At 43.7% G+C, this 25,031-nt stretch overlaps 1 protein-coding gene across 1 annotated transcript in view; it reads right to left on the bottom strand.

Moving 5' to 3' along the window:
• Nucleotides 1-211: 211 nt before the first annotated feature.
• Nucleotides 212-25,031, bottom strand: part of SV2B (synaptic vesicle glycoprotein 2B) — a 58,151-nt gene continuing 33,331 nt past the window's right edge. Inside the window, exons 3-13 of the mRNA XM_066196430.1 lie at nt 20,246-20,426; nt 19,480-19,631; nt 17,501-17,634; nt 16,657-16,746; nt 14,424-14,534; nt 13,224-13,312; nt 12,355-12,519; nt 9,669-9,802; nt 8,731-8,931; nt 6,299-6,458; nt 212-5,263 (exon numbers count right to left, since the gene is read on the bottom strand). Of these exons, the coding sequence (XP_066052527.1) occupies nt 5,080-5,263; nt 6,299-6,458; nt 8,731-8,931; nt 9,669-9,802; nt 12,355-12,519; nt 13,224-13,312; nt 14,424-14,534; nt 16,657-16,746; nt 17,501-17,634; nt 19,480-19,631; nt 20,246-20,426 (1,601 nt within the window). The 3' untranslated portion in view covers nt 212-5,079. The remainder of the gene's footprint in view (nt 5,264-6,298; nt 6,459-8,730; nt 8,932-9,668; nt 9,803-12,354; nt 12,520-13,223; nt 13,313-14,423; nt 14,535-16,656; nt 16,747-17,500; nt 17,635-19,479; nt 19,632-20,245; nt 20,427-25,031) is intronic.

Below are 25,031 nucleotides of genomic sequence, written 5' to 3'. Positions count from 1 at the left end.
CCATGTCCTGTGTTTGGAAGTCCACGGTGTGAAAGGATTGTGACAGAAGACAGTCTTAATTGAGTTGGGATTGTTTGAGAGAGGAAAGATGAACAAGTAGCAAGTATCAAAGAAAACCCCCACAGTCTCAGGGTACAAAGGTACCCAGTAGAGCCCTTGTGAAAGGGCTCAAAATGTACATTAAACACAAACACTACAAGAGCCATTCTTTTTCTTCCAGCCTTTTAATGTGACAGAGAGAACAAAAACAAAGTCCATTCGAACAGCTGCAATTTCCAGAGACGACAAGACACAGATCAAATAAAAAAAATAAAAGAAGGTTTTAAATGAAGAAAAGGAACCAAGGGACTGGAATTGGCTATTTCACAACAGAGTTGACAGAACATCTAAATGAAACTTTCCATTAAAGCAAAACACCAGGTGTTATTTACAGTGGGACTTGCAGTGTGTGTACATTTATAGAGCACTAGCATCACATACAGCAAAGAAATTAATTTCATTTTGTTTCCTTCACAGTTCCCAGGCTTGATTCTTCCTAAAAGCAGTATTTGCTAATATAAGGGTGAGAAACTGAGGGAAAAACTTAATGCAAAATAATATGCATAGGGCTCAAATCTACATAAACCTAAAAATATCCTCTCAGGTTTTGTGACTCCTTTGGAAAGTCAAAGGACATAAGCAGGGAATATAAAAGGACTTAGGTCTTCCTTGAGAGAATAGAGTATACTCTGCTGTTGGAGGTCTCAAAGCAGGACCTGGAAGGGACCTGGACATCTGCAGAAAGCTCAGCTCCATGCAGTCCTGCTCTGTGCCCTTGTGTGAACCCAGCCTTGGGGCCGGACCACACCCAGGCTCGGGAGCATCCCTCAGTGCCTCTCCAGTGTCACTGAAGGACATCAGGATGCCTGAGCACTTCCCAGTGTGCAGAACCTCTGGCACTGGATATGGGTGTTCCAAGGCTGACCCTCTTCATAGTCCAAAAGATCCACACACGACCGTTTGTAAGTCTCAGAGCATTTCAAGGAATTTCGAAGAGTGATGTTGATATGGGCAAAGAGGGGATCACCCCACTCAGCGCAAGCTGCAGCCACCACCACTAGGATGTCGCAGAGCCAAAGGCAGCAACAGGAGCTGTCCTGCACAGCTGGAGTAAATAAACCACAATACCACAACCTGTTCAATCAACAGGAAATACAAGGAGGCAGAACTCTTATTGTAATACCACTGGTCTTTAATAATAATATCAACAGTGCTTGGTGTTCCTATAAAAGCCTGAGTCTGCATGCTCAGAAATTCAGCCTTGGACTCATCCCACTACGGTGCTGTAGAGCTGAAGACAGAAAGCCACAGCAGGCCAGTTTGGGTCCCCTAGACTAACCTTTCCCGTGCCACAATGTCCCTGGCTAAGTGGCTGTCCTTATGTGCCACACATGCATGAGGAGATCCAGCTGTCCTCTAGAAGAGGTCTTTGGGATTTAAGGCAAGTCCCCTGCCTTGGTCCTCTGTATCCCTGTTGCAGTAAAGTTCATGAATCCATGGAAACAGTGCTGTGCAGAGACCATCGGGGACCTGTGGTCAGCAGATTTCTCCATGGATGGTCCAGTGTATCCAAGACAGAGACTGTTCACTGGGGCAGTTGTGGGCAGGGGAACTGAGGGAGATGTGCTGGCCCTTGAACAGCAGAAATTAAGCTGAGCCATCAGAGGAGGTGCCTGAGGAGAAATCTTCCCTTGCTTGAGGCTCAAGGATCCGTGACTGAGGCTAAGCCTAGCAGGTAGCCAAGGTTTGAAACTGAGCCCAAAACAAACCCCAGCCAGTGCAGAGAGGTCTGCACCCAGCAGCTGTTTTGCTCTGGAGAGCAGCTGAATTACACCATGGCAAGGACAGCAAACAAACACATTGGGAATACTGACTCAGCCTGTCTGTATGAATTGGGTGGGAGATGTCAGCCCAGGTGTCCCAAATGCAATGCCTGAGCTGGAGCTGTTGCCCTGATCTCTCTGTCCCTGAAGAAGCAGGACTATCCAGGGCAAGTCATGTATTGCCTCTGCCTTTCAGCTGAGAAAAATAGTAATCCATTCAGTCCAATCCTGGGTGTCTCAGCTAGGTGATGGGAATTCTCCTTAGCTTTTCCTTTCTTCCTTCTCTGCCCATTGCTGTCCTTTATCCCAGGCTCTCATATGCCAGCTGTGGTGTGTGTTTGCTCTCTCCTTTTAGGTCACAAACTCCCTAGTCAAGGCAGGGGTAGGAGCCTTGTCCCAACATCCCAACAGGTGCAATATCCCTTAGCCCTCAAGTGACTGACCTATGGATTTTAGGGGTGCAAAGAATTTCCAGATGACATTGAAAATGAGCTCCTATTACTCTTTGTCCCAGCTGATCTGTGAGGTGAGGTTTAGCAGCCTGTGAAAGAGCTGTCCTGTAAGGAAGAAAGGTTTCTAAGATTGGATAATATTTCCTAATATTACCTTGCCATTTCTATCACCTCAAGATTTCAGTTTCTTCCTTCTCTGAAAGTTAACAGGGAAGTTTTGCAAAATAAATGATGTCATTAATGTCACTGCAAAATGTCAATGGAGAACACAAATAGTCAGGTTTGCTGTGAGCATTGGGGGACATGTAAATAGGAATGTTATGCAAAAGAAATATTTATACAAATAGGTTCTGGCTCCTCAGAGCAGCACAAGCAAATAGTACAGAAAATGAAACAAAATTTTGTTCCCCTGCCCAGTTGCAATGTGGTAATTGGTAAGCACAGCCCAACAAAATGGATGAAACCTAAAGGTCATGGTGATCTTTTGTGTTAAAATACATATTTAAACTGTTTCTTATCATGCAAAAGGACCAGATATTCTTAAAGAAAAAAACCCGCATTCTGGGCTGTGGCTCTGAACAGAAGCTGTGAACTGCTGCCAAAGGACATAATTACATTCACTCCTACCTTAGAGAAGGAACCTTGCTGTTCTGAAGACAAATAAACAAAATAAATAATTCGTAAAAAAAGCGCTAAACTACCCATAAAATGAAGGAATGATGCATAATAAGCCCAGTTAGTACAGCAGCTTGTGATTTTATCAATTTCATAAACCTCAGAATAAAGGTCAAAAATCTCCAACAGCCCATTGTAGCCTAGCTGATCCATGAGTGATTATCCCTGACTGACACAATGATAAAAGTGATGCTCATTAGAGGCTTTTGCCTCATTGGCAAGGATTTGCTGATTGTGATCTAACTATGCCGTGAGTCCTTCAGCTGCCCCTGCAACAGCACCATGCTGACTCCCACAGCTGCAGTCTGGGCTGGCCCTGGTGCCAGCCAGCCAAAGTGCAAGGGACTGTGCCTGTGCAGCCAAAGGCAGGGGTGTGAAACATCACTCCTGCAGGATTTCAGCCTAGCCTTGCTTGGTTTTCTTAAAAAAAAAAATCACCAAAAAAGCAAAACCAAACAAAAACCAATGAAGAAGATCCAACAAAAGGTAAATGAGATCACCAGCTAAAGTACAAAAAACCTTTTTATGTCACAAAATATCCTGGTTCGACAAATTAGCTGCACTGTGTGGTGGTTTCAGATCAATTCTGGTCTATTGCTGAGCTTGTTGAAAGGATATAGTTAGTGTTATCTCATCCATTGTAAGCACTGGTGTTACTGAACAGGATGCTTTTCATTCTGGTTTCCCAAAACACACCCCAAAATACACAACTCACTTCACCTCTAGGTGCAGCAGGACTTAACTGCTGTGATAAAAAGGGCACACGAATTTCAGAAATGTTCTCCACAGGATATCAAACTAAACTGTGCCACTTAATGGGGAATTTAATGTTCTGTACAGTGAAAGCTTGCTGTGTGCATTCCCTGTGTAACAAGTTAAATGGCTTTAAGTAACTGTGCTTACAGTGTTTCAATGAGACCCAGGTATATTAGAAAATCAAGCATCATATTCTTCAAATAATATGGCTAAAATGCTGGTAAATTCACAGTAACCATACTGTAGGTATTAGGCAAAAATCCCCTATTTACACTGGATAATATGTACACATTTGGTTTGTGGAATGCTCCAATATCATATCATTTTCTCCTCTGTGAAAAAAAAAACAAACCTCTTAATCATTATAGAAATATATATTCCCAGCCACTAATGCATTTAAATATTTGGTATCTGGATGTAAAGAATGAAGTGCCACTAAGTTGGGCATGACTTCTGATAGTCTTGAATTACTGGGATTTGTTTTTTAGTGTCACTCTTAAAATCCTGTTAAGGGTGCAGAAATTAAAAATCCTAATGTTTAAATAGCTGATCACTTCAATGGGTGTATGTACGTTTGCCAGTAGGTGTAAATACATACATATATATATATATATATATATATAATTATTTAGATATTTCTCTTCCACAGCAAGAAGGTGCCTAGTGATTCGCTGTGCCCAAGACAGTGAAGACAGGAAAGGGCTCTGAATCTCTGAGTCTTCTGGGACAGTTGAGCACCCACCCTCACTTCCTCAAGAAGTCAGGACTCTCACTCTTCCAGGTGGGCGGAGTGATAATCCCAAAATCAAGACACCTCTGCAACTCTTACCCCTGTTGCTGGAGCTCACCTCCAGCAGGTTGGTTACCTGCCTCCCCCTGGATGCTCTGGGTGTCTGAGCACAGCTGATGTGAGTGGCCAAGGGGTGCTGGGCGGGCAGGGCAGGGTCTCACAGCTGGGCAGAGGCAGCAGGTTTGGGGTCTGTCCTCCCGTGTCAATCCCACGCGGGCACACGTGGGCACGGAGCCTCTGTCTGCATCTCGTGTCCTTGCAGGGGGGTGTACAGGGAGAGAAAGGGCTCCCAGTGTAGGCAGGGTGGAACCCAAGCTCTGCAAGGGGTGTGTGGGGGCTGCATGCACCAGTCAGGGCTGTAATAAGGTCAGAAACCGTGAGTTTGTTTATATCCCTGCGGGTTCTTCTTTCCCTCTGCCGTCTCGCTTTGAGGTATCGACACAACAGCATAGAATGAACGTTTTGGGTTTTCCAGACATGGCTCTTTTTTGTTCTTCTTCTACACCTGCCCTCTCCCCCCCACGAGCCCCCTGGCCTCTGCTGCTCACATCAGGACCTGTTCTCGAGTCTCTGGCAGGCGCAAAGCCAGCAGGCCACCTCCAACCAGAGCGGAGGAGGCCAGGAGGATGGGAACCACCTTGGTAATCCCTACGAAGGAGGAGAAGATGGAGTTCCCCAGGATGGCACCAAACTTGCAAAGCCCATTGAGGATGCCAAAGGCTGTTGCCCTGTGGGGAGGAAAAGCAGAAATGGTGAGGAGGGAGGTTCTGGCACAACCACAGAGGGTTTGGATGGGCAATTTTGTGAGTGCTCTTATGTTGCCCAGGCTACTCTTCTAGCAGGTAAAACTGGGCGGAATAAATAAGTAGATAAATAGATGCAACTGTTTTGCATGTCTGTGTGAATGAGGATAATGTCTGTGTGCACACATTTCTCCTTTTCATCCCACCTTCTCCCTAGCCCTAGAGTGGCCCACTCTGTCAGCCTTTGCCCTCCCCAAAGACAGTGGGACAAAATCTGCTCTAGATCTCCTCAAAGCCCTTCCAACGGCTGCCTGGAGTGGGTCATCACCAGAGAAGCAACCACAGCCCTCCTCTAAATCCTGTTTCACCCAGCAGCTAAAAGCACACTACTTTCAACGCACAGTCCTCCTCCTTCATTTCTGGCTTCCCCCAACAGTCTGGAAAAGGTAAAAAGGGGTTTATAATGATGTTGTAAGGAAAGATTTAAACTGCAGGACATTGTCCCAAAGTCTCCTGTTCTTCCTCATGTCCCAAATCCCTCTGTGCACATGATTTTCTCCAGGTTTTGGAGGGGAAGGCTGCCCCAGTGATGAGCCACAATGAGAGGCTTGGGGATGCAGTGTGAAAGGCCAGACCTCCATGCACATCCATGGAAATGACAGAGAACATCTTTCATTTGGTGCCCCTGCCCATGGCATGGGGTTTAGAACTAGCTGATCTTTAAGGTCCCTTCCAACTCAAGCCACTCTGTGATATCATGATTCTATGACTCTTTGATTTATCAGCCCATAGTTTCCATATGTCCACGTGATCCCTGTGTTCAACCTGTCACACATGCAGAATTAGGCTTGCAAATATCTGTTCTGACCCAGAACTACACAGCCCTGAAGGACTGGTGAAAGTAAAATAAATAAAAATATACCGCTCCCCCACCTACATGTCTCTAGGGTGGCTTTTTCCATTGGGAACCAGGAGGACTAGGTAGAGGGTGGGGACTAAAAGGAGAAGTGTTCTGAGCACCTTTTGTCCGTGGGGTAGAGCTCCACGGTGATGACGTCCAGGGCGTTCCAGGCGGCGATGCTGGCGCCGCAGAAGAGGCACTGCCAGCCGATCATCGCCGACTCGCTGTTCCCGAAGAACAGGAAGAAGCAGCACACGGCTGAGATCAGCATCGAGCCGCCTGCAGGGGGAGAACAAACAGAAAAACGTTGGCACCACCTTCCCCTGTCTACAGCTGAGCAAAGGCATTTGTTAAAGACGGCTTTCAAGTGATGGCATTTCATCCCAGTAAGAATTAAATCGGTGAGAATCCAAAAACGCCCTGGTGCTGCCTATCTGTCATTCTCTGATGCTGGAAACCAGCCTGGAAATGTTCTCAATGTCCAGCTGATCTTGCTGATAGTCCTGCTCCACAAAGACTGTGAAGACAGGCTTTTCCAGGCAGGCTTCCAGCATCTCAGACTTCCAGATGGACCCAGGAAGAGCAGAGGCAAGTAAATATGAAAGTCAATAAGGAGGAAGCATCATTGTGAAGGTTTTTTCAACTTGAGTTTCAAGTGATAAGCTTGTGCATTTCATATCATATTGAAGTCACTTGACACATTTCTAGTCCCAATTAGGATAATTTACAGTCACTTGTATGAAGCACTTGAGGTCTCTTTTAATTATAAGAACATCATTAGATTTCATGGCACATTTGCACAGGAGCCATAATTTTATGAACATCACCGAGGGAGAATGTGAGAGCATTCATGCTCAGTTAGGCACAGTTCACATTCAGAAATATTAATAGCTACATCACTGCTTTCTACCCCATTAGGAATTTTCACCTGAAAGATGAAATTTGTGAAAAATCAAACTATTTTTCACCAGAATGTTCTGTTATCACTGAAATATCTCCATATATTACCAGAAAAGCAAACAATTTTCTCTGTCGTTTGGTGGTTTTGGAGTCAATTTAGCGCCATCCAAAATAATTTGGATACTGAAGCATAACTAAAATGCTTCAATTTGGACATTATGTTGCATCTTGCCATTGCAGTGGCCTGCCTATGAAAAGCTGCTGTGCAGGACTCTATGTCCACTTCTCCTCCGTGGTACAAGGCCAAACTACAACCCCACAGTGTGGTGTGGATATTCTCCCTGCTGCAAAAGCCCAGCCCAGCGCTGGTCACCATGAGGGCACCAAGAGATCTGCTGTTTGGTACAAGAGAAGGTTTGGCAGGATGTGATAAAAATGAACTGAAGCCCCAGTGAGTCACGTAACACAAAGGAGAAATTCAGTTTTCCTGTTAAGCTGACCAGAAATAATATGTTCGACAGAGCGATACAGGTGGGACGCCAGAAGGCTCTTTCAATTGGAAATTCCAGAGTGAAACGTTTCAGCATGTCGTTACTAATTTTTGTCCTGTTCTCTTCATTTTTGCAGGAGAGATAAGCATTTAGGGCTCCAGCTGTCATCTCAATTCCAGATGAAAATGCTGAAATGCTGACATGTTTGCAGGATGGACAATCTGATTCTCATTCAGCTTCCTCTCATTTATTTCCCACAGACCCTCTGGTTTGTTTGGGTCTTTTCCAGATTCACCACATGAATGCTCATTTTCCCTCAGTGTACATTCCTGAGACATCAGTCATCTCGCTCTACTTTAACCTGTCTGAAGGTGAGGCTGAGCTAAACCTTCCCTCTGTTCTCAGAGGAGAGAGAGGAGCTCAAGAGAGTGATTCATCCCTTACCCCTGAGCCACATCCCTGATTTTATTACCTTCCTTTGGGCTGTCCCCCAGGGCATGATTCCCATGGTACCTGGAGAGCGAGGTCTGATCCCTGGAGGCTGCAACACCAGCAATTCCCAAAGCATTCATAAAGCTGATAAGGTGATAACTTTTTCCCATGATGCTAAAGGGTGGCTCCTTTCTTGGCTGTGACATAGTCAGTTAATTTACCATATGGTCTCTGAAGCTGCTTGTGCAATCATTTGAAAATCAGACAAAAGTCAAAAGGGGGAACTCCTGGGCTGTCAAGCTGCCACATCAAATAACCTTTGTGAATATTCATTGCTACAAGCAAAATGTTCATTTATTTATACAGAGGCTTTGGACTTCAGCGGCAACTCAACAGGACCAAGAGATCCTTTTTTAGCTCTGACCCTGATTTGCTGAACACTGGAAAAACATGCAGGATTTGACACAAAAGGCAAAATAATAATAAAAATGTTACAGACACAGAGAAAAGCAGGGTGAGGAGGCGGGGAGTAGGTCACTTGCTCACTGCCATGGAGTAGATCACCTGCCTCAGCCTCTAGTCTTTATCCTTCTGCTCCTTTTGTTTCGGGGATGACTTATTCCCACCAGAGCCATGCCAGTGTGCAGACACAGCCAGCCCTCCACACCGAGCAGGGCTCTTTGCAGGGCTATGCTCCTCCTGCCCCATCACCCATTTTCCCCACTCACCAATCATCTTTATCCTCCCGATCTTGTCCATGAGCAACGCAGAGATGATGTTGCCTGGCAGCACGGACAGGCTGCCCAGGAAGCTGACCAGGTAGATCAGAAAATCATTGTCCTCCTCAAAGTCGATGTGGCAGCCTTCCTTCTCCTTCATGAACGTGCTGTTGATGAGCCTGCAGTTGATGAATTTGTGTTCGTAGAGATCTGTGAGGGAAAGAAGCAAAGGCTTGACCCTGCCTGGCTGCTGCACTCCCTTCATACAACAGCAAGGACCAAACCCAAGACCCAAGAGAAATTTATCATCTGATGGAAATGACCAGGAAATATTTATTTCAGTGGAAATTTATTAGAGTGGCAAACTCCAGCTGAGTCCTTGGCTCCTGGTAGATGCAAGCTCATAAACCCCTTTTATTTGTGGAGTCACCTGAACCAGTAACCCCATGCCACAAGGAGAGGGCAATGCAGGTTTTGGTTTTCATAGTGTTATCATTTGTCTTCTGTTAGAATAGAAATTAAGAACTTTTTTGTATAAATTAGTGACTATTTTACTGCTGATGATCTTCAACTGCTGATGACTTGAAATTATATTTTAAGCAAATTTTACTGAGTAGAACTGTAAAGTGCTGAGAATTTTGCCATTACTTTAACCTGTCAGGGCCTGAGCATGGAATTTTGCATTTCCCATATAGCACCCAGAGACACCAGAAGCCATGGGGTTAAAATCACTGCTGGAGCAGCCTGAGGTCTCCTTCCAAATGCATCACTCTTTTCTTCCAGCATCACTCTCATTACCCAGCACACACTCAAACACACAGATCCCTACCATACTGTTTCCCAGAAAGCAGATAAAACAGTTCTGATAAAACAGTTCCAATAAAATAGTTTTCTGATAAAATAGTTCCTAGTTACAGAGATGACACTGCAGCTGGAATTCCATTTACCGGTGTTATAAAAGACTGTAGAGATGATGGTGCAGTTTTCAAAGAAGGTCTCACTGGATCTCACATCTTCAAAGTAGCAATCCTCAAATAATGAATCCTCAAATCTCACTTCCTTGAATTTCATGCCAATAAATCTGTGGGGCAGGAAAAAGACCTTCACTCTGTGCTTTAAGATATTTTCTACGCTGTACAATGTGCAGTGGCTGTTTCAAGAGACAGAGCACTAATTCTAATTTCTAGTGTCATTTACAGAAAAGGTGTTGCTTGAATGCTTAACTCCCTCCAGGTGCTTCTGTGTTTTATTAGTAGAGAAGGGTCTGAAGAGGTATTTTTTTTAAGAGACAAGGATCTTTTAGGATTTGGGCAGTTTTTCTATTCCTCAAAATAACCACACCTGAGAAAATGTGCTTCTAAAGCTGAGGGGACCCAAATCCTCCCATGTTCCATCCTAGTCTGTCTGAAGAAGACAGAATTTCACTTAATGCAGGGCATTTCCTCCATGAGCTGACCTTGCTGCCTTCCTCAGTCTCACCCTTCCTCCATCATAAATAAAACCAGACATTATCAGGAGCCTATTGAGCCATTTGGTGAAAGGCTTCTGACGGTTGTTTAAACTCAAAGTGATTTTTAAAGTGAAAATGCAGTAGGGATTCTGGAGAGAGTGGGGAGATTATCTGAGTTCTGCTTGTAACCATCTCTGTTTGAGCTTTATTACTTATCATGTAATGAAAACAGATTTCACTAAAAATAATAAACTGTGTCGGGTGATTGATTTCTCCTCTGATGGGAAGCGTGACATGTCCGACCTGGCTGCCTGAAAGATGACACAATATTGATTTACCTGTGAGATTTTGCAGGAACACTGAGAAGATGTATTAGGTAATGCACAGGCATGTTTACAAGATGTAAGGAGCTATTAAGAACAAGCATTATTGCTGTAGTTAAAGACTGTCACCAGATTAAAAAAAAACAAACCTTCTGACATATACTCTGCAGCTTAATTGAATTGAGCACTTTTAACACAGCATAACGTGATGGTTGTTTACACCTTTAAATGAGCACTGCAGGGCCTCTTGACTGAGCCTACTAACAGGAATTATTAATGCACAAAATACCACAAGAAGATTATTCAAGTGTTTTGCTCCATGTAGAGGGTCTCAGAGGTTACTGCAAAACTTAAGCTGTTCTGCATTTGCTCAGTGATGTATTTGCCTGTGATGTATTTACTCCCAAAGGCTGTCAAAACCCTCCCCCCCCCCCCCCCCCCCGCAGTTTGCTTTCTTAACACCCAGCTTTGGAAGAGTCAGATAGCAATGGCCTGGTGGTCCATGGAGTTTTAGCTCACAGCCAAGGGCTGCAAGGAAAACACAGCTGTAAACCATACTGAGATAACTTCTGGGCATTGCTGCAATTTAGCTTGATGAGGTTTTGAGTATTGGAAATGGAGAGGGCCAAGGCAGGAGAATAGTGATTTACATCAGTTTTATGTCTTCATCCAGCAAAGTGCTGAGTATCCTTAATTCTCAATGAAGTTAGTGAAAACTCAGCACCTCCTCTAGGCATAAGAAAAATGTCTCCAAGCCCTAAATTTGACCAACGTCCACTTTCTCTCCACTTTCTTTTGGGGAACAAGAATTGTGGGGCTAGGTTTGCATCAAGCTCAGCTCCTGGTTGCAGGAAAGGTGTATAGAAGGACATGAGGACACATGTTGGGGTCCCTCACCAATGTATATCAAATATATAACAAGGAAATGGAGACAAATAGTTTCTGAGGGGATTGGAACAACCTCGCTGGGCAATGAGATGTGGTTTCAGCTGTGAAAATTAAAACAATGAGTGTTTCGTGTAACATTGAACATCCAGTGGGACCTCCCCGCATGGGGAGGAGCTCCCTCCATCCAGGCAGCTGGGGCAGCATCCTGTTAGGTCTACCTACCTGGGGAAATGAGATCACAGAAATTACAGCTTTTATTGGGATTTTGAAAAGTAGTAATGGAATTACTAGGATTTACATTGCTGTGGAACATAGTGATTGGGGTCCAGGCTGGACACAGAAGAAGAAATAACAAGTCCAGCACAAATAGGAGGAAAAAAAGGAAGGAAAGTGATGATGTTCTGCTGGAGCAAATTCACTGACTTCAAAACACTAAAATAAAAGGTGACACACTCATCTATGGGGAGATAATGACTGCAGTGGGAGAGGAACTCCAGTATGGCCATGGCCCAGCTTGCACTAATGGGCTGCAGGATGGAGACTGGGGTAATTCATATAGAGGACTTCAAGAAGAAATTGCTTTTTATTTTGGAAATACAGCAGCAATTTAATTACCAGTGGCTGCCCAGGTCCAGTAGATGTCACTGTGGGCTAAGGAAAAAGAAATCACTTCTGCATCCAGGGCTGCCAGGTGGACACCTGCTGCCCTGTTCCCAACACAAGGCTGCTGGAAACAGGACTCCTCACAGACATCCCCTGGGTTCTGCAGAAGTCAGTGACAGAGGCAAAGGAGGTGGAAAAACAGGATTAAAATGATGTTTTGTCTGTCAAAAACTACCTCTGGGACTTGAGAGATTTGGACTGAGAGAAGAACAACCGAGGTTCAAATTGATGGAGAATGGAAAAGAAAGAAAGAGCTTTCTAGAAATTTATTTCAGCTTGAATATATCAAAGCAAATTATGTTCACTTACTTGTCATTCCTGTATTCCCCATTTCTATGGATCTGGTTTTCCAGGGTGAAATTAAAGGTGAAATGGGACACTTCCTCCTCCTCAAAGATCTTCACTCGGGATTCATACGCCTCATCTTGGAAATACCGGATCATGTCAGGGAACCAGACAATAAGGCCATAGTAACTGCAGCAGGATTGGGAGACACATCAGGGACACAAGGTTCTTCCAAAGATCCACTTCACAGCTTGTAAACTTGTTAAACTCCAAATGTGAATACATGTCTGACACAAACTCCTGCTCAGTTCTGACACAGGACTGAGCAAAGTGTTTCTGCACTCTAAGCACTCTGCTGATCTCAGAACCGTGTAGGTCCTTTCTCTTTCACTTGAAGCAGAACAATTCAGTTCCCCTTGGCTGGAGAATAAAGGAATGTGCTAACTTTGCTACCCAGTGCAGAGCAGAAACAAATGATTTCTGAAAGTGTGCAGTTCAAGTGAAAATTAGACAAAATTTACCTGTAGTTTAGATTCAGACCACCTGAGTGGTTTTGATCTAGACTCAGGAAGAGCGGAGAATCTGGTAGGGTTGTGTCTTTTGTGTGTGTGTGTGTGGACAAGATCAAATGAAAGATCTAAAGGTGAGAAAGTCAGTTTATTACTGTGCTACCAACCACTTCTCAAGTCCTAATTTGTTCAGGGCACCTTGTACTTCATATAAAGCAATCAGAATGATCAATATTTGTAGGAGAGCAAGGCTTAGTTCACAAAGACTCTTTAAAATAAGACCAGGGTCAATTTTGTAATAGTTTATTTACATGTGTAAATAACTGTTCAGACTCTGAATAGTGCTTTAGTTTCCTGAAAAATACAAAGAAGTACCTTCCTTACCTTAAGGCCATTGTAAACCAAACCACAGCCAGCATCAGTGTGTTCATCCTGTACTGGGCTGTTAAACAATATAGCACGTTGTCCCAGACCTACAAATCCACAAGAAGGAATTAGCTGCCAGGACACCCCAGCAGACTCTTGACAGCATAATTTCTGAGTGCATCATAAACCTAATGTCAGAAAAATGGGTTCATTAGGGGAAGGTCAGATGTGTGGCTTACATTCAGTGGTTTTTCAAAATTATATTTGTCGAGTAAATGGCTTACAAAATATCACTTATTCAGCTCAGTGCCAGAGTACTTGATCTGAGCCCTCTGTAATGAGCTGGAGTGCATGATTAGGGCTGGGTATGAGGCAGTGTCTCTCTCAGGTTATATCAGCAAATGTGGATATGAGATTGTTCTCAGACCCTCTGACAACTTTATCTTTTCAAATATATGTACGGTGTCAGGAGTGCTTTCAAACTGCGTTTGAAAGCTCTCTGAAGAGCAAAAACCCAAACACAGCTGGCACTTCAGGAGTAATAAGATTAAATCAGGTAGGGATGAAGTGAAGCAGGAGGCAGACCAAGATCTGCTCTTGACTCCTTGCAGAAAATGCTGCCAAGAACATGAGGGGATGTAACTCCTCAAGCTCTTATCTTGCCACCTAAGTACAGTAATAGTATAGCACCTGCATTGCTAGTAATTAAGAAGAACTTTCCTTTCTTTTCAGTTCATCCTTCAAGACTAGTAGTTCCAGCAAGGTTTTCCACAGTCCCACATGGGCATTAGGTGGGCAGCATAGCAGGTGTGAAAGGTTAAATTAGCCTAGGAGATAATCTAACATTCTTAGAAACTTGGTCTCAGCAGGAACAAAGAGCAAACACTTTCTGCCTCCACTGCAGGTGGTAATTTCACTTAGGCTTGGGGAGAGAGAATCAATATTTATCTGCTCAGGAGGAGAGCCAAGCACCTGGGGCTGTGGCTGGTCCTGGGAGCTCTGCACTGCTGGATGACAGTGATGATCACAGGGACATTTTGGGGCCTGGCTGGCAGCATGGCAGCTTGCAGGGGCACACACCTGCACAGGAAGTGCAGTCAGACTGCAGCTCTTTGCAAAAATCAGAAGATTTTTTGAGATATTTCAGGATTTCAAGGTACAATGACCTAAAGCAAAGAGGCACTGGAGCACTGTGTGAAGTTTTGGTCTTGTCTTTACCTGTTTTAAAGTAGTTGTGATTCTGACCAGCCACCGCTGGTACCAGGTCCCTGTTGAGCTCTGGATTTCAATAAATTCATCTACTTGCTTTGGAGTTTTGATATAGGAAACCTGGAGAAAAAAAAAAAAAAATTGGACAGAGGTTTCTAGAATTGATCTTGGGTGGATTTAAATTCCACTGCTTCTGGGCAATGTTTCCACCTAATAGACCTTATTATTTTTTCCTTGAAAGTTAGCATTAGCAATTGAGCTAATTGATTTAATTACAGCAAGAGACTGTTAACAGAAATAAGCCTTCCTTCCTTCTTTTCATCCATCCCTTCATCCTCTCTCTCTTTTTTCTTCCATGAAATATTTTAAGTACATCATGTTCACTTCAATCTATGATTTGCTGGCTAATGTACCTGTATGCTACCTTATTTCTCTATCTTCAGATTCCTACTACAAATTAGGACTGAGAAAGCATAGTAAAAATTATCTCCAAGATCAGCCACTTGTACCCAAACTGTGTCCTCAGGATTTCATTTTTCTAAGACAACTAGCAGGAATATTTCTCATTCAACATCTTTTAAATACCACTGGCAGAACTTCTATGACAAATGAATGTGTGGATGGGAGTCTTTGCAGCTGAAAATGCATCCTGCCATCAAGTGAGCCCACACAATGCAATCAGTTTGCTTCACCGAAAGAGTCTGAATTTTCACTGCAGAATACCTGAACTGGACTGCTTGGGAAAACTTACAAATGGATCTCAGTAAATATTTGCTTAGTAACTTTAATTAAAGGACATATTCGAGGAAAACAGAGCTGTTTGTAAACACATGGAGGAGGTGAAAATTTGCAGAATAAATTTCAGAGTGTGAACGAGCGCCTTGGCTCAGCTTCGGAGTCTCTGCATTCCTCTTCCTGGCACCCACTAAATGTCAGATCTGGGAACTGTCCCGCACCAGCTGACTCACCACAAACTGACAACTTCTGGCCTATCAGAAAAACACAAAAGCTGACAGTTTGTGCCACACCAGGAGCGCTGATCACCCGCCTGTGCCAGCGGGTGTCAGTACATCCCGGCTCAGGCGGTGCCTCGAGGTGCGACACCGGGCTCAGCCCCTCCACTGCAGTCAGGACTCCGTTCCACCGAGTAACGAGCCCTAACAGAGGCTGTGCAGCTGCTCCTTCATTCTCCTGCTCAAATCAGACTCTCATAGTGCCCTACTTTGTGAGATTTATATATATATATTCATATATTTATATTTGAACTTCATTTCCCAGCTCAGTGTTACGCAAAGCCAGTGATGGATTTAAAGAAAAATCTCTCTCACCTTTGCTATCAGGGCTTGCATTACTCAAATGGTTGGTAGCCTAAAAATACCACATGCTCATTAATATCCTACATGAACCTGCACACGATTATCATGCTCAGATATGAGACTTAAATTTCCTTGAAGGATCACTCCCAAGGGGCACAGTTTCCTGACAACCCTCCTGAACATGGGGTGTTGTCCTCCTTCTTGATCAAAAATACATGTTTCACACACAAGTATCTCCTTTTTTCCCATCCTTTAAAACCATGTGTGCTCTCATCTTCAAAAGCATAAATCAAGAGTTCTTCCCTGGCTGGCTTACGAGGATTTTGCAACTGAATTATAGTAATTTGCAGCTAACCCCAGCACAAACCTTTCCTCTGATTTTACTATTAATGACTCCACTGGTGTGACCTTTTTCACAACAAGCAGCAGACCAATGAGTAATAGCCACTCATCCCACTTTCCCTTGGAGAGATTAAAGACTGGATATGAGGCAGGTGGAGCTTGGAAAGCTTATTAGAAAGTACATCAAGTTTAATCAGACTTTGAATAGAAGCCAGAATGGAGAAAGGAGTGATTCAGGTCTCCCTTATGGCTAATATCTCTCTTATTTTGTTTTGTTTTAGTGTCTTAAAGCAAGCCAATAAGCATGTGCATGATTGAGAAATCACTGGTCTAAAGGATGCAGAGTAACACCAGGGATGAAGAGTACTCACTGCAATTGACAGACTTGACTAATTCTTGGAAAAACAGACTGGCATCTACGTTTAAATGCACAAAATGTTTCTCACAGTCCTTTTTTTCTGGTTGCTGGGGAGAGATTACACTGAAAGAGTCCTGAGGAGGAATAAAGTTGTGCTGTGCTGTGCTGTGCTGCACTGAGGAGCGTAGGTCCAGCTTTTCTTAGCCCATGGCTTTGCTCAACTCACCGTAAACACCCTCTCTGGCTCACCCTTGGCTCGCATGTTGGTGTCGTGAACTTGCTTGAGTATCATCCAAGCTTCGTCATGTTTACCAATCTGAAAACACCAAAGAGAAGGAAAGCAAGTGTTCAAGCTCCCAGCTCTGTAATTTATCAAAGCACAGAGAGAAAGCAATTCCAGAGGTCCAGCAAAGTAGAGAAGCGCACAGACAGCCTGGGCTGCATGAAACCCGAAGAGCTGAAAGCATGGTTGTTATTTACAGAGTGCAGCATCTCTGTGCTGGAGAAAGGAATTGTCCTAAAACTGCCTGAGGCAGAAAAGGGGGTCAGGGAGAGAGCTTTAAAAACAGATGAAAGAAGAAGAGATGGATGAGAACTGGGCTCTCATCCCAGCTCTGTAAAAGACTTCAGGCTGGAACTATGTATTGCTACATTTCCCATCTGTGGAGACACAGAGTACTTGCTTAAGATTTCTGAGGTTTAAGTATTTTACTCAGTGAAATGTATTTTGCCCTTTGCTCTTCCACCAGGATTCAATAGTTCCATGCCCAAACCCTGCGAGATGTTTTCAAAGTGCCTTTGTTGGACAGACAAAATTCCCATCTCCCACTCCCTTCCTTCCGTACCCCATGTGGCAGTGACACAGTAATCATCAGTGATTGACCCCACAGTCTGCAATCTTTGGGGTTTAAGCAGTCTGTGGAGCTGGTGTAGACACGTAGGAGTGGCTTTGCCTCCAAGCTTGTGTTCTCTGTGTTTGATGGGACAAAAAAAGACAGACAGTGACACATTAGGGACCTGCCCATCCTCTGCTGATATCAGACTGCTACGTTTGAGATGAATCATCGTACCTCCAGCAAAAACCGTGGGCTCTCAGGCATGAATTTCAGCGCCACCAGGGAAGCGATACAGGGCAGAGCGCACACGAGTACAAAGACTCTCCAGCTGTGGAAGTGGTACTTGGTTCCCATACTGAACCCCCAGCCTGGAAACAGCAAGACACAACAAGTAAAAATACTGACCGGGAATTCTGAGTTTTTCTCTACTAAAGCAGCTCTGAACTTTGCAGCTCTGCCAGGCGTGAGGACAGGTTGAAAGTTTGCTGTTCTTAGTACTGGTGGCTCTTGGAGGCTTGATAAAATGCTCAGTTGATAGGAGCAAGTTCATGTCCATTACAGAAACTGGAACATGCTTAGGCTCTGCCTTTTAAGAACCTTCTTTTATCTTTGAGTTTAAAAATCACCTAGTGACAGGAACAGCTCCGTGCAGCTGTAGGCAAGTAAGGCTGGAAGATGGTACAGGAATAAGGGCCATAACTGATTGCTTCTCAGTGATGTTACCAAAGGTTTACAAAGGTTAAATCTCTTCTCTGAGAGGCACATAAGAGACAGCTTCTCTCCATCTCCTTCATCATGTATGTATTTCACATTTCATGGAAGTGAGCAAGAAAAGCAAGTGGGGTTTTTTTTGGTGTTTTGTTTGTTTGTTTGTTTGTTTGTTTTTCCAGACATACAAAACCTGAGCTGGGGTTCAAACTTAAAAACATCAAAATCCTAATCCTGCTTTTGAGGTACCCCCTCTCCTGCTTTTTTCCTGGTGTTTACCAAGTTAGGTATTCCCCTGCTCAGAACTGGATAGTACAGCCTCATCTCATACATTACTCCATTCACTCTCCCTAGGCTCAAATCTCATAAGGAGTGTTTAAAGCATTTTTTTTTAAATAAAAACTGTTATTCACATAATAAGGAAATCATCAATCAATGGGTTTTTCAGAAGTATCATCTGAGCCAGTCATGGTGTTCTAAAGATTTCACAAAGTTCCAAAATAGTAGGTGGAACACTGGAAATCAAAAAAGAAGCTAGAAAAACACAGCAGCAAAAAGTCACTTGAAAAATAATTGTAATGTAAATATCTAAGGGCTTTTAAAAGCAAATGTTGTTGCAGGTAATAGAATTATTTCTACCTGAAACCACTGCATTAAGTTTGCCTGTTTCTTCCAATAGTCTCTGTCATGTCAATCAAAAGCATGAATATTTCTTTATAGTGAATGTGCTTTAAATGTGCTAAAAATGAAATGATAGGTAAATGTTAGTGGTTTCCTTTATGGGTTTTGTGAACTGTCCTACTGTTCTCAAACAGAATTTTGCAAACAGCTGGTGTCACTGAATACTGGGGGAATTAATCTTTTCCAGTAGATACTTGCTTCTGGTGTTTTCCTAGGTTATATACACAAATTGCAAGGAATTCCATGTGACATGCAGAATTTTGCTTCTCAGAGCACAAGTAAATTTCAGTTTACAGGCATCTACTTTTTCATTCCCACTTCCAGCTGAGGGTAGGGAACTCATTTCACTCCTGCATCTATTAAGGTGAAGTCAGAAGTGGCTTCAGCCCATCACATGCTGGGCAGATGTGTCACCAGGTACCCAGCCCTGACAGTGTGGACACTTGGCTAAGGGAAAGCACATGTGCTGTCCTCACTGCTATCATTCACAGCATCCAGTAATTCCCTGATTAAAGTTGCTTATTTTTGATAACTGGATCAATTTTTGCGATATAATCTCAGTCAATGTTTTCCCCAAATGAGCTGACATTTAGATTAAGAGCTCAGGCTCCAGCGGTGTAATTCAAGGGATGTATTTGAGGCTTTAGGTGGAAAGCAGCCCTATCCAGTCCTATCTGCAGCCTTAGTATATCCATCAGTGCAGTCCATTTATGAGACCTGTGAGCACTTCAGGTATCTATTTATGTTGGGATGTGTAAGAGCTGTGCAAGGGTTTGGGGTGGCGTAGGAATGTGGGGGTGTAGAAAGTCAAAAGCACCAATTACCGTAATGTGGGATGATGCTCCAAGCCATTGCTGAAGCATAAATGCCACCAATCATCCAGAACATGCAAAGCCAGCTCAGGTGTTCCCCTCTCTTCTCACGAGACAGGAATTCAGAGAAATAGGGAAACACGATGGGGAGGGTGCCCCCAATACTGAAGAGAAAAAACAGCACATGGGAAAAATGAGAGTCTTCTTTAGTATCTTTGTGGTTAGGCATGTTTAACGAGGGAAGGTCACACTCACAGATGGGCTGCTCAGAAGTGAGGCTTGGAGGAAAAATGCAAATCTCTCTTTGGCTGGACTGGTCTTAGACATCAAAGATGAACAAGATTCTTCTCATACTCTAAAAGCTGAATTTCCTGTACAGTTCGTACAAACCCAGAGTAATACCCTGCTCTTCACTTAAACATTTTCTCTTGTTATTTCATGACCTCTCATTTTTGGGAGCCAAAGTACAGGTAGCCAATGGGAACTGATGAGGGTCTCACTGGAGGCCTTGGAGGTGGGCATTTTTCAGTCTCACCCACATTTCTGCACAATTTGGGCAGTACCAGAAGGACACCAATGACCAACCTTTCCCACCATTACAGCTCTAAGGGTCAACAGTGAGCTAGCACAGACACACGTCCTAAATGGCAATGCCATCCCTGCTGGGTACCAGGGATGCATCTCCTGAGCAGCCTTCCTTGTCCCACCCCACACACCCACACTGCCCAGCTGTGCTGGGGCTCCTCCAGGACAGGAGCCAGGTTCACCAGGTACCCACCCGAGGCCTGAGATAAGGCGGCAGAAGAGGAAGAATCCGTATCCCTGGACGAAGGAGGAGAGGAATGCAAAGGCAGCATTGATTGCAAGTGATATGATGAGGCATTGCTTTCTTCCCAGCTTATCAGCGAGGCCGCCCAGCAAGACAGCGCCCACCATCATTCCTAAGTAGACTATCAAGCCTGCAAGTGAGAGAGACAGTCAGCTTGTTAACAGGGTGGAGACAGCACACAGTGTAGAAACAGATTTTAAAGTGCCCGTGTGGCAGCTGATGTCGTCCTGGGATACCGTGCAATAAAGTGGAGATACTCCTAACCACTCCAAATCTCAGAAGCCAGAAACTGCCCATTGGCAGGACAGCAATTTTCCCATTCTGTGCCCAAGAGCTTGCATCACTTCAGGCAATATGGACATACCCTCATTTGACCAGATCCACATCTTTCCTTCCCAACCTCTCTGCTCACACATCCCCTGCACGTAAGCAATGGCAAGGCATAAGCAGCTTAGGATGCACGTGTCCTAGCTATGTGCCACCAACAATACAACAGAAGTCTGATGTCTTAACTCCTCTGACCCCCCTGAGTGAAGCGGGGTGCAGGATGTGTAGGGAGAGGCTCTGTCAGGCTGCCGTTTATGCTCAGAAAGCTGTGGGAGCAGAGAGACTGATGAAGCATGGCTAAATCTCTTTGTGGTGTTTCATCTCTTTCACTCTCTGCTTTTCCCAGCTGTATCTGAAAGGATCAGTCTGTTACCCAGACTCACCTCGTGTAGCTCAGCTACTTCCTTCGTTACTGAGCCAAGATCTGGCATCTAACTAAAGGACAGCTTACTCAAGAGTGCAGTCTTGATCTGAAAATTTGAGGAGAAGGGAGAATCTAAGGCTTGTCTGGACAGTTTGCTCTATAGAGTTATCTCTCTAACATTGCTGAGAAAGATGGATTCTTCTTTTTAATCTGATTTCACTATATCTTCTTCTATGGGGTCCTCAAAAGACAGTCTCAGTGACTCATTTAGTGACAACCTTAATAGGAGAAAATGGGTTTCCACCCTGGGTAGTCTCCCTGTACCCTGCTCAGTTTGTACTTACTACTCTCCTGGAGAACATGGCAGTTGTCCTCTGCTTTTCTACTGCCCCCGCTGCAGAAGGCCCACAGATTTTATTCCCTTTACGCAGTTACCAGTGTAAATAGCACTAGCTAATAATGCTCAAAGGTTCAAGAAGATATTTTTCATTTATTTTATCTACTTTCCAGATGTAGTTCAGAAGAAATTGGTTGCAATCACAGCTTTTCCTGGGGAGCAGAGAGGTACAGGAGGCTGCTCCCAAGAATACCTGCTGCATCATATCGAACCCCATTGAAAGGATTGTGGGCTGTGTCTGTAGGCTGCACAGTCCTGCTGTGGAGATCCTGATGGGGCCTGACCACGGCTGGATGTGGTCCAGATGAGCTGAGCTATTTCAGGATGGGGAACATCTGCTCGCCGGAAAACAGAACTTGCAGCCCAGGGAGTTCTTGAAGGAAAAGGATGATGCTTGAGGATGTTTGGAGACTGGGGAAATGTCAGGTTCAAGACCCAGCTGAGCAGGGGTTGAAGGAAAGCAGCAGTGCTCCCTGCATCTCTGGCCCTGAGTGAAGGCATCAGACGCTGAGCAAGTAAATACACTGCCTTAATAGGAAATATTCCTAATCACTGATTGAAGAAATGCAGCTAAAAGAAACATTTTTCAGGCATGGCTGACTCTTTGGAGGTTCATTCCTCACCTTGAACCAAGTTTGGCTTCTCTTGACAGCCAATGCCTTCCCCAGATCACGTTCTGTCAAATACACTTCGAAACAAGGTGGTAATAAATGTTTTTGTAATTCATTAATGTTTAAACAAAACAATCAGTCTGAACGCAGCTCTGTGCCATCCAGCAAAGCCAGCTAAGGGCTAATGCAGAGTTATCTGGCAGCTGATCCTGTCTTCCTTTTGATTGCAAATGCCTGCTCTTGATTTAAAATGCATTACTAAATTAAAAGCTATGCAGAAGAGATCCATTGCAGCATTTGAAGGACACTTGCGTCACATTGATCAGATGTGGAAAAGTTTGGATTTCTTAAATCTCTCTATTCCACAGTGGGGTCACCTCTCTGTGAGTGATTCTTTTCAATCCACGCAATGTCTGGCAGGCAGGATTTGTGTGTCAAAGGCAAACAAATCTGTTCTTGTCTATTAAAAGCCTTTGTACCAGAACTGTGGAGCAGGATTTGGCCAACTGCACCTCCACCATGAGCATGTGGCTCTGTGCAACCAATCCTTGCACTCGCTGCCCTACCCTCCTGATCCAAGCTGTCCTGGTGAGGAGATCTGAAGGTGTGTAAAGGTTTCAGGTACTGATCTGAAGAGAAGATACAGACATATCTCAGAGTCTGGGATCTCTATTTCTATTTACTTTGACCTCCAGCTTGTTCACTGAGGTGCAAGTTACAAGGATGAGCTAAAGCAAAACAGTTTCAGTACAAAAACTTCCTGAAGGAAGGTTCTTAATGCAGTGCTGGATGGCTTAATGCTTTTGCTCTGGCTCCTGAGCCACATTTAATGGAGCAACTCTGATGGCAGACAGTGGAAGGAAGTGATGATCAGCCCTGTATCTACTCACTGGTGCATCACTGCCACCCATCTGGCAGTGAGCCCTAACAGCACTGCCAGACCCTGATGAGGAAGAAAAAATGATCTGCCAAACTTAATTTTTTGTAATGTTTTTTTCCTTTTTTCTTTTTTTCTGGAGAAAATCCCTGGATAGCAGATGTTCATCCAAATCCTCTTAGTAACAGAAAATGTCCCAGGTCAGGAGGAGGTGGAGGAGATTGCTTCTGCCTTCTAGTTGGTGTTTTACTGCAATGACTGATGAGGGGCAGCCTGTTCTTTGGCCAGGAGAAGAGTGGGCTCAACATGGGATGTGGCAGTGCTTGAAACTCAACATCAAGAAGTGGAGCTGCTTTTGCAAGCAAACTCCTGCAGATTCTGACTAAGGAGCCCAAATTTGTGATGGAAGGGAAGTTTGGATCTCTGCAACACAGCATCCATCAAACAGTGAGAAGGTAAATCCCAGCAGAACTGTTAGTGTCATGAACTCATCTAGAGGATGTTGCTTTAATTAGTCATTGTATATGATAAACCAATTGATGCATGGTCCCCCAGTAATAAAAAGCAATAAAAATCTGTAGTAAAGAAAATATCAGGGACAACCGGAGACTGTCTACTTAGCCAGGTTTTGAGGGAAGGATCCTGATTATGGAAATATGTGCTTCAGGGTTGAAACAAAATCAACAGAACACTTCATTATCACGGAGAGGTCTATTTTTTTGGTGAAGACTGCGTGTTCTGGCCAATGTAATTAAAATTTTGGGGTAGCTGCTATAGAACACTCTGTCAGCTGATGGATCTCGGGATCCAGGGTGCAGAATAACGTCTGCTCTGCAGATTGCTGTGTCCTGGGTTGACAACAAGGTGGCAGGGACTCAGGAAGGAGTGGAATAGTTACTCAAACAGCCTTTTTGCAGGGAGAAAATCTTCCAGAGAATACAGTCATGGCTGCTACCTCTGAAAAAGATCCAGCTTATGTCAAGGAAATTAAAATTTTAAGGAGAGTAGGAACAAGAAAAGTGATCACAAAATGATATTTCTTTTGCTGGGTTAGTTCTGTCCATCTAATATTCTACATTACAACATTACAGTAATATTCAACATTAATTTAATCCTCACCTAATATTCAACATTACAACATCTACAGTACAATATTACAATGGTCTGCACCAGAATCTTGACTTCTAAACTTGGCCTCAAACCACACAGACTGAGACTGTGCTAGGAGGGATCAGCTTCCCAATTGACACATAAGGTGCTCAGATGAAATGTTAAGGGCAACTCTGAATAAGCCATTATTTGCAGGCTATTCCACAAGTCCTGGAGTATAATGAATGCCTGTGGGAAAGTCTGCAACAGCCTCCCATAAAAGTGGTGGAAAACCAAAGAGCTGAAATCCTATGAATAAATTTTGGGTTATGACTCATCCATTGCTGAAGTTATAAGGAAAATATGTGACCACTGACTGGGCTTATTCCCACTGGAAAAGGGGTAACATATTTAGCATTTTCACACTAAGAAATTTATTAGCCTTTACTGAAGTTGTGTGCTCTGTATTAGACAGGAATTTGAAGTTAAAAGCTGAAGTTTTAGGAATAAGGAAAGGAATATACTGCAGATACAGTATTTGGCTCTCGGTGTGTTAAACTGTATTTTTACTACTTCAATAGAGTTAAAAGTAGACTTCTAAGGGTTTCAGAAAAAAACCCAGAAAATTCAAGGTTTGCCTAAAACTGCATCACAAGCTTGAATTTTTTTCTCATTGTTAGTTAATGGGATTAAAGTTTTATAAAAAGAGGCACATCCAAAAATAATCCCTTTTATGACAAGGCAAAACTTGTGGAATAAATACAAAATTCGAGCAGAAAAAACCCAAATAGCTCACTGAGAAGAATTAGTCCCAGAGTCCTTGGGGCTGTCAGGGAGGTGAGGAGGCTGCCTAGGCCCAGGGTTGTCTCTGGTTTGCATGGAACCAGTAACCACAGGAATAGGAAAGCTCCTGACTGCCTTCCAATCCCAGGCGACTACCAGTACAGCTCTACAGTAAAAAAAAAAAAAAAAACAAAAAACAAAACAAAAAAAAAAAAAAAAAAAACCCACAAAAAACAAACCAAACTAAAAAAACCCAGGCTCTTGAAGAGGGAAAACATTTGGACAAC

Source organism: Chamaea fasciata, unplaced genomic scaffold (assembly GCF_029207755.1).
Source record: "Chamaea fasciata isolate MVZ Bird 193981 ecotype frontalis unplaced genomic scaffold, bChaFas1.0.hap1 SCAF_14, whole genome shotgun sequence".
Classification (NCBI taxonomy): Eukaryota; Metazoa; Chordata; class Aves; order Passeriformes; family Sylviidae; genus Chamaea; species Chamaea fasciata.
Note: the sequence above shows the minus strand (reverse complement) of the source record. Positions and strands in the feature narration are given on the sequence as shown.